Genomic DNA, 16,301 nt, shown 5'->3' with positions numbered 1-16,301 from the left:
TGCAATGTCAACAATGAAACTAACGGCGGGCGGGTCCTAAGCACCCCGCCTTTCGGACCCCCGGATCCGAGGACCTCAGGACCTCAGGACCTGAGGACACCAGAACACCAGCACACCAGCACACCAGGAGCCATCGTGCTGTTGTTCCTGCTGCTCCGGTGCTTATTTGAACAGCTCTTCACAAACAAGAAGTTGGCAACATGGAAGCATTTACGAGCGCATTTCGCGCAGCCATTTTGTTGCCTCCTGTCACAGGACACGGCCTAAAGCTTGGGCTCTGAAGTCCTGGGAGATCCGGACGAATCAGGAAATGAAAATGGTAAATTCAGCAGCAGCGCAAAATATATATTTTCATTAAATACGACAAAGCGGTAAAGTGGCGCCAGCTCTCACGCTATTTGCACTGTCATTAGAGCCAAGGATACAAACTTACAAAATAAATTAAATTAAGCCGAATTTGGGAGAAACATTTGATATTTATTGGAAATCCTTAAAGACCTTAAAGGTGTCTGAACTATACTTTTAGACACACATTGTGTAAGTGAGAACTTCACTTATCGAGCTTCAAGTTTCTATTTCCTGATTTCTTTGCCAAAAGAAAATTCTTTAAGTTGGCGACATAACGCTTTATGCGCAGAGAATCAGGCCACTATTATTAATGATAAAGACCAGGAATCCTTCAGGGGACAACTCGGCGAACTCGGATGATTTCCGTTCGGGTCCTCAATCAATTTACAATTCATGGTGTAAGCCGAGGAAAAGCCGTCGCTAGAAATCGAAATCAGTCGTCTGTGAATATTGCAAAATGAGCTTCCGCCTTTTTCTTGGCTCCCAACTTCCGGCAACAATTTCCGTTTCCTCATTACCTTTTTTTTTTCCAGCTCCGCTCCCAGGACGAGGTCCTGGCGAAGTCCTTGAAGGCCGTGGGGGCGTGTTTCCGCCCCTGCCATATGACAATTTATTACGCTCGCAGCTTCGATTTAAATTGCTTGACAATTATTACACAATGACGAGGGACGCCGGCGAATGAAAAATGTTCCCTTCGACAATTTACCAAGCGGCACGGCTGCCACGCCCCTTTGCCCCCGCCCAGAATTAATGATGGCAAATTTGCAAAGTTCACAAATTTCTTATTAGTAGTCCACGGCTAAGGAAGTGGGCTTTCCCCGCTTTCGCCACACCGCCCCCCGAATTCTCCCACTTTCACCGCACGTGGGTTCATATTTCATTTTAGGCAGTTAGTTTTCCGGCGCAGGAAAATGCTGGTGGAAATGCTGAAAATGGTGGTGAATGGCGGTGAGTGGTGCACCTCCCAGTGGCTTCAAGTTTTCGCACTTTTGCCACCAGACGGGGAGGGAATTTCGCAAGCGCTCTAATTTGAATTTTAATTGAGGTTCTCTTTGTGGCTTTCTCTGTTCCTGTTTTCCTGTTTTTCCGACCTCCATTTTTCTGTTTGCCTGCTTGGATGGATGCCTGCTTTGAAAATTAACAATAATTATAAATAATTGATATGCCGAGCAGGTTTTCCTTAGCCTTCGCTGCGTAAATGAAAATACGTGCCCGAGATTACTATAAAAAGAAGCAAGCGAAGGAGCCTCGATTTATTAAAAATATCCTTTATGACTCACCAAGTGGGATTTATACCGCAATTGGAGTCCCTTTGTAAATGTTTGACAGCCGGCAATAAATGGAAAATAAATGTTATGCGATGCAAAATCAAATCAGAGTGAAAATCTCCTGTATACACATGCACATTTAAAGTGAAATGCAGAAAAAACGACAAAAAACAGACACATAAATAATAGGGAAAAACATCCATCGCCGCGGCAAATAAATATAAATAAAAAATCAAACCCAATATGCAAATGTCAAACAAATAAAAATGGCAAAATTGCATCATATATCTGCTCTGATTTATCCACCGGCTGCCGTGTGAGAAACACCGCTGTAAATATAAATTTAATTGGATGAAACAAAATACGCCACAGCAACAATTCAATACAGCAACTGAATTGGTTGGCAAAGAACTCGCAATGTGGACGAGATATGCAATTATTTCGCTGGCTGCCATAGAAATTGTAAATTGAATGAATTATTTTATTGAGCCCGCACGCCAAGAAGAAAACACAACAAGTGGCGCCCCACGTTTTTAAATGATTGCCATTCGCCGAGCTGCGCATTTACATGGCGAGGCATTGCAGCTTAACAACTCTGATACCCTATTAATCGGGGTGCTTTGCGACATCAGATGGACTAGTAAATGCGGAACTAATTAAAAGGAAAATGTGGAATCATTAAAGACCCAGACAGCAGACAGCAGACACTGCATCTCGAATTCGCCTGACCAGAAAGTCTGGCGATGAATGATGGAGACGACGTTGATGATGACATTATCTCATGCTCATTGAACGCAAATGTGGCGTGCACGCCATAGAGGAGCCAGCGAAAGGTGTAATGGCCACAGGGACTCGCTGTAGCGACTAACACATACCCTACTCAAGTAAATACTGCGAGCTGCTTACATACAGTTGTATTCTGCATAGAGTTATATTATTTAGTTAGGCATCAAATATAATCATAAGAAATACAGCACAGTTTACTTACTGACCAAATTACCAACTCCATTTCACTTTATTTTATTCAGCTTTAAAGAATCTCTTGCATTGCTTCCAATCAGATTGCCATTGCTGAATTTGCATGTTTAAGGCAACCGAATTGTGCATCCACTCAGCGCGCAAAATGAAAGAGAAATGCTGAAAAAGTGAAGTATTTATAGAGCATTTTAAGAACTTGGCTTGACCAGAAATCAGAATATGCACAAGAAACATTTCCGACGACTGCATGCCCCAACCCCATTCACTGCCCACATTTTCACCTGATGTCACTCATTGTGCAGTGAATTGTTCTGTTCGAGAGGCTTTTGTACTTTGCCATGAAATGAAAGTGGAGCTCTAGATGTGGTTTCTGTTTGCCAAAAAAAACATAAAAAAACACTACACAAAGTCAGAAATGTGGGGCTTTCGGTGTGTGTCAGAGCATAGGAGTGATTGAATATGCTCTCTTTGGCTTGCATTGGTTGGAAAATATGCAGTTATTATGCAACAATATATTATATTGTTGTTCCATGGCTAGTACTTTCAGTTCAGCGCTCCTTCGTTTTCGGGCTGAGGCGCTTAGGGCGCATTTAAATTACCTTTAATGGCGGGCCCATTCAGGACCTTCCCCCCCCCCCCTCCTCTCCTTCTCCCTTACGTAGTCCTTCGGGAACTACGGCCCCTCGAAAAGCCACATTTACGCCAAGTACTTAACAACTTTAATGAGCGGGGGATGGGAAAAAAAGGGAAAAACTGCTACATCGGGGGAGGAGCCAAAGTAGCCAGCGCGCACTTAATACTAATGGCTGTCATTATCCTTTATCCTTTGCCTGTCGCAACAACTGTCTATCCTATCCACTAGTGCCCTCTCGCTCCCGCCATCGTCCGTCTCCCTTCCGCCCGTGTGCGAGCATTGTGGCTCTTTGTTTGCACGCACATTTATTAGGCAAACCAAAGCGCAAACTTCGCGCTGCCGAAAAAAGCCAAGAACTGGGCTAAAACAAAGAAAAATTAACTTAACTCAATTTACAAAAACTTTTATTTCTATTTTTTTTTTGGCTTGTTTTGTTAGCTGTTGACAAAAGAAGGGAAACGAAACGAAAACGAATTAAGCGCCAAGCAGGGCAAACTTTAAGTAGCTTTGTGCGAGAAAGTATTAAAATCACATTTCAAATGGCTCCCTGGGATGAGGAGATGGAGGAGGAGGAGCTGGTGGTGGTGGTGGCCAGAGATTCCCTCTGCAGAAGGACAAGTGGCCAAAGGGATGCCACAGCCAGCCAAGTGTCCTTGAGTCATATTTACTGAGCTGAAGCATCTCCCCTTGATTTTATTTTCATTTGCCAGCAATTTCCTTTCTTTCTCGAGCTAAAATGAATTTCCATAAGTCAGAGTCCACAACTTCGTGGCTTAAGTCGCTTAATATGTGATGGGACTCTAAAAGTTCTCAAGTTTGGCCATTGAGTTCATATCGAGGAGCTGCAGTTTGCAGAGTTCGAATGGCAGTGCCATTAAATAGCCGACCTCTGCGCTCTAATATTGCAATTTCTGGCCACAGCAACCACTCGATCCTATCCGTATCATTCTCAGTGACTCCGCAGCTGCATCCGCCCTCCATAATAATTTCACACGCCCTGTGTCGCGGTCGCTTTAATTAGCACGATTGCATTTTCAACACGTCCTGGCCATTCAGATTCAGGCACCTCGCATAGGCTGCCCCGCATCTGCTGTCCACTGGCAGTCACTCAAACATGCAGTCCCTCAAACATTCGGTCATTCAGTCACACAGTCATTCAGTCAGGTGGTCAGTCGCTCATTATACATGATGTGTACTCAAACGTCGGTGCATATTTGATTTCGTCTCCGCATCCAGATGCATTGTGCAGCAGCCTGCGGTTTGCTCCTCATCAGTTCGTCGCTGGCATGGAAACTATATGCATATACATATATATATATATCGCCAAATCGGTGGAAAGTTGCAAGTAAATTAATCCGACTAATTAGCGCACGGTACTCCAGAGCAGCTAATTTGATCAAGTGCTCCAAACTAACACCATCCAGCTAGAGTTTCATTTCAATTAGGTATGCGATAATCAGATCGAGCTGCCCTTTGACTTTAGTTGCCTGGCTACAAAGTTGAACAATTTAATATATATTGTAAAAGATTCTCAGTCTAATCTGAATGCGATTAGCTAAGTAAGCCAATAGCTGCACATTAAAAGTGATTTATTTGCTAAAAAATAGGAGCTACTTCGCAACTGCATATCTTAGCGTTTCTAGGCCACCTACGCATCGTACTGTACACATCGATTGCCAGTCAACAAAAGGTGGAAATGTGTTTATTTAAAGCTCCATTCAGAGTGCCTTCTCCCTGCCCCTCTGCCACTCTTCCCAGCCCACGTTGCGTATACGTATTCGCAAACACAAAAACCCAATGCGAGTGCCCCGAAAGCCGCAGTATCCGTTCGCACGTCTCGTGGCACCAGTCATGTCTTAAGGCCCGCACTCCAAGTCGAGCAGAATGAGTCGCGGATGGGTGTTCTACGCATGGATTGTGGTGGTGGTCTTCTGGCCTGGTGCAGTCAGCGGTCAGGGGACGCCACTGATAGACTCCGTGTGCCAGGCGGTGCAGCGGCAGCAGCTCCAGTGCCAAGTGCATCGCGTGGAGACCGCCGATGGCTACCGGCTGAGTCTGCACCGCATTCCCGCGCCCCAGAACCGTCGGTGTCCGCAGCACCAGCGCCCCTTCCTCCTGATGCACGGCCTCCTGGGATCCGCTGGGGATTTCGTGTCGGCCGGAAGGGGCAGATCCCTGGCGCTGGAGCTGCATGCTCGCTGCTTTGACGTGTGGCTGGGAAACGCCAGGGGCACCACCCATTCCCGCGGGCATCGCACGCTGCAGACAAGTGACGCCCGGTTCTGGCAGTTCAGCTGGCACGAGATTGGCATCTACGACCTGCCCGCCATCGTGGACTACGTGCTGGCTCTAACAAATCGCCGCCAGCTGCACTACGTCGGCCACTCGCAGGGCACCACCGTGCTCCTGGTCCTGCTCTCCCAGCGGCCGGAGTACAATGCGCGCTTCGCCAATGCCGCTCTGCTGGCCCCAGTCGCATTCCTCCAGCACCTGAGCAGTCCGCCGCTGCGGCTGCTGGCCAGCGACAGCTCCATGGTCACGGTGCGTATACTTGATGCGTGCTGCTCTTGTCACTCGGGCAAGTACGCATTTGGCTTGAGAAGATTAGCATTTGTCTAGTTTACGTGGTGCAAGAAGAGCTCTCAGTGCTCAAGCACACTTATAAAAAAGAAATACTAAGTAACCAGGTGAAGGGAATAGAAAATATTATATTTCAATTTGAAAGATAAAAGCTTAAAGATAAAAGATGGCATTCTCCCCGTGCAGCTGCTGCTGAACAAACTGGGCCTCCACGAGCTGCTCCCGGCGACGGCGCTGACCCAGGTGGGCGGCCAGTTCTTCTGCACCGCCTCCCGGCCCACCTACGCCCTCTGCACCCTCTTCACCTCCCTCTACGTGGGCTTCAGCGACTATCCATTGGATCGTGTGAGTACGATTATATATGCGGGCCATAATTTAGCCAACAAAGCGCCCGAAACTTTTTTCCTCTCGTATGCAAAAGTTTTTATTGCACTCTGGAGTGGGACCAGCACACCCATCTCCCCTTCCCCCTTCCCCCCTCAAGGCCACCTCCCCCCACCCGCAAAACCTTCCGGAAACAGACAAACATACGTACTATCGAGGGCCGAATGCGAAAAACGGATGGGGGGAGGCCTTAGTTTCGGTAATAAAAGTTATTTGAATTTAAATGCGTAAACGAGCTGCTCCTGCCGGCCAGAGCTTCCTGGCTGCCAGCCGGAGCAGCACCATTGTGGATGTGGATGTGGATGTGAATGTGGATTTAAAGGGGATTAGGAAGGGGTGATAAATGCCCAACCGAGCGGGTTAATTGGTGCCAGCGTACGAATGGTCAGTTTGCAGGAATCAAAGTAACCTGTATTCACATTTAATTACTGTACAAAACTAAATATTTAAATCCAAATCAGTTGTATGTTTTATATTAAACTTAAGAACATAGGTGCGTTTGAACATGGATCACATATTCTGAAGAATTTAAGTTCAAAAGTAGTATTTAGAGTATTTCCGCATAGACTCTGTAGCACACAGAATGCCCGCCATAATGTGCAACCGAAAGGTGCTCGAAACTTTGCCCTGCCCCCCGGAAAACGCCGCTCCAGCTGGCGGCTAACTAGAGTGTAACACACATTACGTATACGCCATGGTGGCCCGAACACTTTTTGTTTCCCGCGCACACGGTACATTTAAATTTTGCTTTGCCGTGAAATATGGCAAATAAATCGCGAGCGTGCAACGAAGGAAGCAACTTTATGGCTTATCTGTGTGTTCGGAGTGCTAGTGTTTTCGGGGCGCGTGCTCAAAAGGCTTACCATTCGGAACCGAAGTGAGTTAGTTGGGGCGTTTTTTGGGCTGTATTTAGGGTGTTTTGGGGGCGGAATCGGGGTCGGACCTGGGTGCCAAGTGGCGCTTGTAAGTTATTAAAGTGGCGCTTTGGCCAATAGGCTGCGGCCCTGGACACGGCGATGCAAAGCTGGATTTGGACTTTTTTAGTTGCCCGTGGAGCACAAACAAGGGTTAGGAAGTTCTCTTCACATATGCGGCCATAAATAAGCACTTCAGGCGCTGAATAATCCAGGGGATAAGTGGGGAGTGGAGGCCTGGGATGCACGTTTTAAAAGCATATAAAATAAATATGGTAAAAAGTTCAGTTAAGACCAATGAGATTATTCAAACTATAGATGTGCCAAGGAGATTATTCAAACTATAGATGTAAAAGTTATTTCAAGTACCCGTTGAATAAAGTACACTTATCAGTATCAGCTGAATGTTGAAGTAAAAAACTGTGTCTATATAGAGAACTCCTCTTCGAAAAGTAGTTGCCAAACTGCTATTTGCGAACTATTGTTTCCGATGCGACTGTTTAACTCGGAAAACAAATTCCCGGAGCTACTGCCACTTGACTCGAGAGTCACAGATACTGTGCGCAGTCATAACCTCCACGAACCTCCGAAAGTCAACAAACCAGATCCGGCAGCGGAAAATTGTTAAGCAAATACATGGAAGACGCCGAGCTTGAGCAAATGGAGCGAGGCGATGCTTGCGTTACTAGCGATACTTGCGACAACTGCCAAACATGCCACATGCCACATGCCACCCAGATGGAGGTCCGAATAAATATTTGTGCATATTTAGTAACCCGACGACCCTCCCACACCCACGACCCCAAAAGTTCAACACTCTTGGAGGACTGCACTGCGTCGAATAAGATTGCAGCTGAAGTGCAGAAAAATACAAAATTCGAGATGTAGGAAAAATAAATGCAAGGGATGATGGCAAAGGAAACCAAAAGAAAAACTCGGGAAACACAAACAAGCTGGCGGCACAAAATTGCCAGTATTTGCCACAAGTTGCTGGCTGCCTGCTTGCCTGTAAAAAAGGAGAGGGGAAAATGGTAAATGGGAAATGGGAAATGCAACGGCCAGGCGGAAAATCAAATAAACATCAAAACAAAAAATGTGTCGCCGCAGGACGCATGCAACGTTTCAATGGCTTGTCATGGCATTTTAAAGTCGGCCGATTTACATAAAATGCTATAACTGAGGGCTCGCAAAAAGTGGCCAGCATCACGGAGGCGGTAAAAAAGTGCACTGATTTTTTATTCAGAAACTCTGTTTAAACAACGATTTTCGGATTTAAATGGCATTGCCAGCGGAGCCCACGAGCAAAACTCCCCAATTAAATTGATGAAGCTCTTCAGTCCCATTTCATTTGCAATCAGTAAATCAATCAGGCAATAGTTAGTTTTCTATAGACAAAAAGAAGCCTTGTAGCTAGAAAATAAGTTCTTTAATGTTAGAGGTAGTAATTTATAGAAATTAAGTACTTTATGAGTGCAAAACCTCTAGTAAGTAAAAAGATATATAGCTTATTTAATGCGTGCATTGAAGAGAACTTTCCCCAACGCATTTCCCGGCCAATATGAAAACATTCACCTGTGCCAGCCACTTGCATCGGCATTTCCTTGGAAAAGGACTTTGTGGAGACCTCCCTCAGCCGCCTTTTCAAATCCGTTGGCAATTCAATCAGTGGCCCTTGGCCCGTGGCAATATCAATATCAATCTCGATACAAAACTGAAAGGCTCACTGCACTTACCTTAATCAGGGGCTGAGAATGCGGCAAGTAAGCGAGTAAGCAAGTAAGCAGCTAATTTCAAAACAAATACCCGCCATATAAACTCAGCCGGCGCCTCCTCCGCAGGATCAAAGCAAGGACCTCTTGGCCTTTGGCCCGAGTCCTCGCTCCTGTGCCCGTTCATGTGTGAGTGGGCGTGTGTGTGTGTGTTGGCGAGTGTGGGTGTGAGTGCGAGTGTGCTTGCGTGCACTTCCGCATATGCTTTGTGTCGCAATGAAACGGAAATAGCAGCCTGAACACACACCGATACACACATGAGTGGTCAGGCACAACGAGGGGGGGGTGCTGAGGTGCACCGGAGTCCTGTTTCCGGCGGTTGCTCATAAAATTTAAGCATTGCGGCAACTTAAGCCTAACAAAATGGCCTGCCTGCTCTTCCGTTGCCAGAACATCTTGCCACGCATCCTGGAGACGACGCCGGCGGGCATCTCGCGGGGCCAGCTGCAGCACTTCGGGCAGCTCATCAATAGCGGTAAGTCGGATGCACTGCGAGAAATCAGATCGAGTTTCAAACGTTTCTAGATATGATTTACTATATACCCTTACATCACATTCTTCCATCAGTAAAATTAAGCCTAAAAAGTTTGCAAAATGTTTGAATCTTGAAAGGGAGAACTATTTTTTCCGTCCATGTCATCCTTGTGTGGTGGGCATTAAGTGGGCCGTAGCCACCACCTGATAAGTCTTTCGCTTTGTTCGCAGGCAAATTCCAGCAGTACGACTACCGCTCCCCCCGGCTAAATACGCTGCGATATGGCCAGGCCACGCCCCCCTCCTACCAGCTGGCCAATGTGCGCCTGCAGCTGCAGATCTTCCACGGCAGCAGGGACGCGCTGTCCAGCCTGGCGGATGTGCAGCGCCTGGCCAGAGAGCTGCGGAACAGCGTCACGCAGATGTATCAGTTTGTAATACGAAAAACAATCTGAATCGAACTACAAAGAAAAACATGGATAAACAGACCTCATAAGCTTGATACTTTACACTAAGCAATTGCGGTAATCAAATGTACATTGGTAATAGATTAACTGGAATAGTTTTCCTGCCTGTCAACATGCCGTCCTGCGATCCATTCGCACTGCCAGGTGGGTGGATTGTATGGGATTTCGTATTCGTCTGTGGGGGCTGTGATAATTGGATATGTTTTCGGGGTCTCTGGGGAGTGACAGTTTAGCTTAGTTCGAAACCAGCGCCAGACTGTATGGCATAGAGTAGCTTCTCGCGCATTTGTTCGACGGTTTTGAAGGGCGGAAGCTTCAGCAGATTGGTGCAGGTGCTGGCCGTGGGCAGACGTTCCATATCTCCCGTGTTTTGGATAAAGAATGGTGGGTCCAGGTCCTGTCATGGAAATCCAAATAAGTAACAAAGGTTCGCTTAAAATACGATGCAATACCAACCTTAAAGCCCAACAACGGCGGCCTGGAGCAACTGGTGACAAATTTAAGCAGCTGCCGGCGCTGCAGATCATCGAAACCTTCCAACACCTCCCAGAATGCCACAATCGAGGGGTGCTCCGGAGTGAATTCACCGCCGTATTCGCAGTGCCTCTTGAGATCCTCCAAGTCAATGGGTATCTCAGCACCCGAGATGAGTATTTGCAGCTCCTTGTTGCTGAACATGTACAGCCATTCGATGGGCAGAACGTTGGACAGACCCTTTCGGAAGGCGTTGCAGTGACTACGTATCTGCACGTTGAGCTTGTAGTCGGCTATCAACTGCAGGTACTCAATGCGATTTGAGTTGGTCACGGGAATGCTTTGGCCCTGCGGCTTCAGCTCCACGATCTGCGTCTGACCCAGCGAACTGCTTGCCACGGTGAAGTCCAAGTTTAATTCGCTTACATCGCCCGAGTAGTCCTTCAAGTAAAGTAGATTGCGGTACAGCTCCGGGTCCAGGGAGGCCAACTGGTGGATGTCCACATCGGAGTATTTACCAGCCAGCTTGGTAAGGAAGAACTCGGCCAATGGCAGTTCGACCAAAAGGTTTTCATATATGGACTTGCCCAGGATGCGGCCAATAAAATAGTAGTGCTTCTCGTAGTCTTCGAAGAGATCGGCCACATTCGGATTGGGATATAGCTTGTTGTCCGTGGTCACCCTGAATAGAGAAGTAGGGAATCATAAGCTAATGGTTTGAATACTTCGGTAATACTTACATAAAGAATCCACGGTTGGGATCAAACGCTGTTTTAATCAGTTCCGACAGAAACTCACGAAAAACTCCACCACCATCGATGCCTGCCTCATCGAGACCGAGCGAGGAAACAAACTGTATGCGGAACTTAAAGCGCAGATCCGGTTCTAAAAGTAAATAATTAATGAACTGCTGTGCTTAAAATCATTATGATGCCACCTACCATTTTCCGGGCGCAACTTGTCGTAGGCGTCCTCGTAGAGATGTGACCGCCTGACAGTGATCAGCACGGAGGGCCCTTGGAGAAAGGCTTGCATATTGCCCTGCACCCGCATCTTGTTGGCAGCAACCAAGCTCTGCAGAATGCTGACGCGCTTGTTAAAGGCCACCACAAAGGGGATCTCGCGCAAAATGGTTATCGAGCGGATCTGTTTCGTTGACATGGGTGGCCCGTTCTCGAAGTCTTCCCGAGTGAAGTCTCGAATCGGCTGAAAGGGTCGTATTCCACGCAGACGACTGCTATGGGTCAGCGGAAGATCTGTGGGTCTATCCAGTGGTAAATCGAGCCGGGTGACGGTCCAGTGAGCCTCCGGACAGAATCCTAAGCGCAGGTCGCGTGTGTGGATCTGGTTGAGCACAAAGACGACCACATTGAGCAGGTTGGCCCAGATTTGTTTCTGATGCCGCAACTTCTTGTCGTCGGCCTCCGTGTGACCCAGGACCTTGCGGTAGTTGGCCAGATTGCTACGGGTCTCTGGAAAAGCCAGCTCCACTAGGCCCATACTGATGTCCTTCAGCGTCTTGGACATTTGGACAATTTCCGCTATGGAAAAGGGCATGAGTCGCACGTGGTTGATGGTGGTCTGCACCTGCAGCAGCAACTTGTCCTCTACGAACTCGACATCATGCAGAGTCGGCAGCAGGCGTCCAAAAAGCATGCAGAAAGTGGCCAAGAGAGGAATAGTGCGATCCACTCCCTGATGTTTGGCTGCGCGAAGAAATCTCATTAGTTATTGTCTACTCAGCTGGTTTTAAATGTTACTTACGCACAACTCCCTTGGAAATAAGGGTTAGTGGAGCAGAGAAACCTAGTTGAGTGGACTCTGCAGCCAACTTAAACCACACAGCCCGTATGAATTTTGGAGTGAAAGCCAACGTATAGAGTAATCTACAAGGAATAATGGATTAGATATTGCATAGGAATATTGTGTATAGGCATCTCACTTGTACTCGAAGACCGCATGCTTGTTGTATATCATCAGATTGTGACAGATCTCGCAAAGCGCATAAATGAGGTGACTGTTCTCAATGTGCGGATCTAGCTGCTGAACAATGAAGTCCACCCGCTCCGTTTCGTTCAGTATGGCAATGGACTCCAAGAGACAGTCGCGCTCTTTGACACTCAGTTCCCCGCTAGTCCGACAAGTCTGTTCCATATCGTAGTCCAGGGTTCGAGCCGCTGGCAGCCCTTCGTCCTCCTCATCCGAGTCCTCGGAATCGTCATCGCCGTCCCTGTGACGATGTGGGGCATTGGCGTGGCCGCGAAGCGTAGACTTCGGTAGCTGCAGAATGTTGGGCATCATTTCGGCAATGAGGCGGACGTAGATCACCAGCAGAGGGCTCTGCTGCAGCGTGGCTACAAGGAAATAACGGTTACTGATGACTACTGAGGCTATGGTTAAAAGGCCATTCCTTGCAACTTACCCAATTGCCTACGATCGAGAACCATGAGGGAGTTGAGTAGAAAGGACGAGAAAATCGAGTCAATCCGCTTAGCCTTTTGACCCGTTTCTGCACCGTGGAAGAGAAAGCTGCGCCGGCTGGACGTGCTGTCCGATTCCGCTGGTCCAGCTGCCTCCAGTGCGTCGAAGAGCGAACGCATCAGCAAATCAAATGGGAAGTCCACATTCAGCGCAAAGCAGGGTAGCACAAAGTATCGCAGAGGATCCGTGTGCGGCGTGGCCAAGATGTCCCGAGTGAAGCTCTGGCAAACCGCCATCGACATAGGCGACATCTGGCCGCCGGCGGAGGCCCTCTTAGCTACTTCCAGCGGTCGTAGCAACAACTGGAGCAGGGCCTCAGCCAGCGGACTCGGGGCTTGCAGGGTCTCTCCGTCTAGCGGCGGACACTTGTCGTCCAGTAGCCGTCGCAGTCGCACAAAGTAGTTACGGGCAATCAGGAAGCCAAAGACGCGCTCCAGATACTGAAACAACACAGTCTCATCCTCCATATAACGCTGGACAGAGGACACGGTGGTAAAGGTTTCCAGCATGCGTAGTGGAATGGCCTGGGGCGTGTGCGACAGACTAAGCTGTAGCAGGCAAGTGTCCAGCAGCTTGCAGAGTCTCAGAAGCCACATAGAGTCAGGGGAGGAATGCTGCAGCAGACGAGCGGGCTGGCGAAGAATCTGTTGACAGACCTCAATCTGTGGGGATTGGGAACATCATTAGAGTTAGAAAGGGAGTACTAGAAGGGAGTATTACCAGTCGTTCGCTGTCCTTGGCCTCCCGGCTGCTGTAGAAGAAGTTGAGGCGCCGCAAGAGGAAGGTAAGACTTTCATCCTCCACGATACGATCCTTGTGGCCCATTAGGTAGACGTCGAAAGCCTCCCGTTCCGCTCGCTTGCGCCGCTGACGGTGGATGAAGGAGCGGGCGTAAGACTGCAGCAGCACCGCCCCGTTCTCCTTCTGGCGCAGCTCGTTGCGCTTCTGGCGCTCCAGGGCCGCCTTCCGGATGACAGTGTCCCGGTCGCAGGTGTGCGAGGCTCCGCCCAGACTTTGCACCGGCCTGCGGCGGTACTCGCCGTCGAATCCGAACATGACGCTGCGCTTTTGGTTTGCTTTTGTGTCCGGATCGGATTGAATCCACCAGCCTTTTGGTTCTGCTTGCTCAGTCGACGCTCCTCCGCATTCTTCACCTGGCTGCGGCGGCGGTCGGAATGCTGAGATTCCGCGGTGGCTGTGCTGCACTTGCTGCCCGATCGGAAATCAACTATTTTACACGTGTTTCCTGGCGATACGATCGAATTCAAAATGCGTAAAATCCCAATTTGCCAATGATTTGTATATTTCTCTTGTATATTTCGATAGCAAGTTATCGACAGCTGTCCCAGCACTCGCCTGGAATGACTGGCAGGTTGTCCATCCCTAGTCGACGGCGCGTTCCAGATTTCCGTTTCGATAACAACCGCTTTGAAAATTCCGGTACGTGTTTAACCAAAAATTTAATATTTGGAAATTATAAAATTGATTTATAATTTTAATAATTCGAAAACTGAGTAGCTCTTCGAATTAAACGTAAAAAAAGGATGGCTATATAATACGCAGATCTTTGGAAAATTGCATGCCATTGATATCCGATTTCAAATGTTTGCTTAATCCAAATTGATTGGAGGTCTCCACTTTTTACAGAATTAACAACAAACAATCCATTTTATCTTTACAATGTAATTCCTGATTAAACACATGTGCCTTATCGCTCAATTCCTCCAATAAATGCCTTCAAAAAGCGTTTTTCCTGGTAAAACTATCAACTGATCCAAGCACCAAACCAAATTCCTTTGCAATGCACAACGTTGTCTTTAATATGATTTGAGTCCATGAAGTATACATTCATTCGTTAAGATGAGTAAAATGTTTAATCCTAAACCACCTAATTAGTAGCTTCTGTTGTGTTCCGGTTAGCAACTAGAAACTAGTATGCTAATGAGAGAGCAGGAGCGGCACGAGTACATTTCAGACCAATTGCAGAAACTCCCTGCGGGAATTATAGCGAGCTCTGTTTGACGGCCTCCAGGCTCAGCTTGTGCTGCTTCTCGATGAGGGCGAGCAGGGTTCTGGGAACGTCCATGGTCTGGTCATCGACGAGCACTATGTCGAAGGTGTCCATGTACTTCTCCATGTTGGCTTCGACGTGGTCGAAGAGGAAGCCGATCTTCATGATGTGCGAGGAGGCGGGCACCCCGGAGGCCATGTCCGCATCCCCAATGGAGTCGCCCATGACTATGATGTGGTCCCTGGTGTGCACTAGGTCGTAATACTCGCTGGTCTCGTTCAACACTGTTTCGTTCTTGTTGAAGGTGTGAATCATCGGCTGTTGAAAGCCATCAAGCAGGCCATCCCTGAACTGAAGGAAGTTGGACACTACCTTCACGTTCGGATGCAAAACGTTGGCCTGGCGGAGCACAGAGACCACCGAGTTGCCCAGGCCGGCGGAGAAGACCAGCGTGGGTATGTCTAAGCGCTGGAGGTCCGCAAAGAACTCGTGGGTGCGGTCACGTAGCGCATGCTTGTACTTGCTGGCTATCTGATCTATTTCCGACTGGTCGAAGGCGAAGCCGCTGGTCAGCTCGCCCGACTTAGTCCACCACTCGATCATGTACTGCACCTTCTCGGCGATGGGCATGTGGGGATCGATCTCGATGGGCCGGTACTTGTGGTACAGCTTGTCCGTCTCCGCCTTAAAGTTCTCCGGCAGCGACTGGCAGGCGTTGAAGATCCCGAAACTGGAGGGCACTGCGCCGCCGTCCTCCGTGCGCTGCTTGGTAATGGTGTAGTCGAAGTCGGAGACGATCTGCATGCGCTCTGGTCCGCCGAAAACGAACTCGTTGATAATGCGCTCCACCTTTGCCGGGTCCCGCATGCGGCAGTGGTCCTGGGTGAGGGCCGGAATGTCCTGCACACGGAGTCTGCCGCCGGCATTCTCTCGCTTCTCGTCACAGCCCATCTTGAGCAGTCTTCTTGTCCAGCAGCTTAGAGGTCTTCCCCTGATCACGGTGACAGAGTATCTGAACTCTGCGCGAATCGATCAACAAAATGCGCTGAGCTTTCACCAGCGATATCTGCGAAATGTTTAGGCAAGCGATTTAGTTCTGCTTATATTGGTGATCACCTGTGTCGGTGGTTCTATATCTAAGGCTGACCTTGGACGAGTGTTTTGCCCACTTTGTTGGTCTGCGTGCAGCGTTCGCAGCTATCAGCTGGCTATCGAAGCTCCGTCGTGACAAGCTTTTATTTATTTATATAGACTATGCCCGAAAATCAGTTAAGAGCGCTGCGTAAACAATGGATTTAGTTTAAACGACGTTCAGCTCACTTCCCGTTTCACATGCCAAGCAGCTGTTCGCACGCGAAACGGTTGGGATGTGGAACGGACAATCAGCTGGCGAGAGCGCCAAATTCGAAATTTCAACCAGTGAAATGCTCGCCAACGACATTTTGTTTTTCAGGCGAAAGGAAACTGTCCCAAAAGTAATAGCCATTTATTTCTTGGACTCACCGGTCAAACCAAATAA

The 16,301-nt window shown here is 48.3% G+C and overlaps 4 protein-coding genes across 4 annotated transcripts; 2 read left to right on the top strand and 2 right to left on the bottom strand.

The window, feature by feature from the left end:
- The first annotated feature begins 5,065 nt into the window (after nucleotides 1–5,065).
- Nucleotides 5,066–6,613, top strand: LOC120445354 (lipase 3). The gene is given in 3 exon segments (XM_039625699.1): nucleotides 5,066–5,769; nucleotides 5,995–6,275; nucleotides 6,277–6,613. Coding segments are annotated over 3 exon segments (1,071 nt in total). The 5' UTR covers nucleotides 5,066–5,112; the 3' UTR covers nucleotides 6,410–6,613.
- A 2,546-nt stretch (nucleotides 6,614–9,159) lies between these two features.
- LOC120445355 (lipase 3-like) lies at nucleotides 9,160–9,833 on the top strand. The gene is made up of 2 exons (XM_039625700.1): nucleotides 9,160–9,350; nucleotides 9,581–9,833. The coding sequence occupies exons 1-2, from the start codon at nucleotides 9,239–9,241 to the stop codon at nucleotides 9,802–9,804; spliced, it is 336 nt and encodes a 111-aa protein (XP_039481634.1). The 5' UTR covers nucleotides 9,160–9,238; the 3' UTR covers nucleotides 9,805–9,833.
- Nucleotides 9,834–9,842: 9 nt separating this feature from the next.
- LOC120445353 (ubiquitin-protein ligase E3C) lies at nucleotides 9,843–14,120 on the bottom strand. The gene is made up of 8 exons (XM_039625698.2): nucleotides 13,492–14,120; nucleotides 12,713–13,433; nucleotides 12,233–12,644; nucleotides 12,055–12,176; nucleotides 11,232–11,996; nucleotides 11,031–11,175; nucleotides 10,273–10,972; nucleotides 9,843–10,213 (listed from the first exon to the last, which is right to left on the bottom strand). Exons 1-8 carry the CDS (start codon nucleotides 13,825–13,827, stop codon nucleotides 10,046–10,048), a joined length of 3,369 nt encoding a protein of 1,122 aa, XP_039481632.1. The 5' UTR covers nucleotides 13,828–14,120; the 3' UTR covers nucleotides 9,843–10,045.
- Nucleotides 14,121–14,562: 442 nt separating this feature from the next.
- LOC120444338 (7-methylguanosine phosphate-specific 5'-nucleotidase) lies at nucleotides 14,563–16,121 on the bottom strand. The gene is made up of 2 exons (XM_039623898.1): nucleotides 15,930–16,121; nucleotides 14,563–15,848 (listed from the first exon to the last, which is right to left on the bottom strand). Exon 2 carries the CDS (start codon nucleotides 15,731–15,733, stop codon nucleotides 14,774–14,776), a length of 960 nt encoding a protein of 319 aa, XP_039479832.1. The 5' UTR covers nucleotides 15,734–15,848; nucleotides 15,930–16,121; the 3' UTR covers nucleotides 14,563–14,773.
- Between the last annotated feature and the right edge of the window lie 180 nt (nucleotides 16,122–16,301).

Source organism: Drosophila santomea, chromosome 2R (assembly GCF_016746245.2).
Source record: "Drosophila santomea strain STO CAGO 1482 chromosome 2R, Prin_Dsan_1.1, whole genome shotgun sequence".
In the NCBI taxonomy this organism is placed as follows: Eukaryota; Metazoa; Arthropoda; class Insecta; order Diptera; family Drosophilidae; genus Drosophila; species Drosophila santomea.
This window is presented reverse-complemented; position numbering and strand designations above follow the sequence as displayed.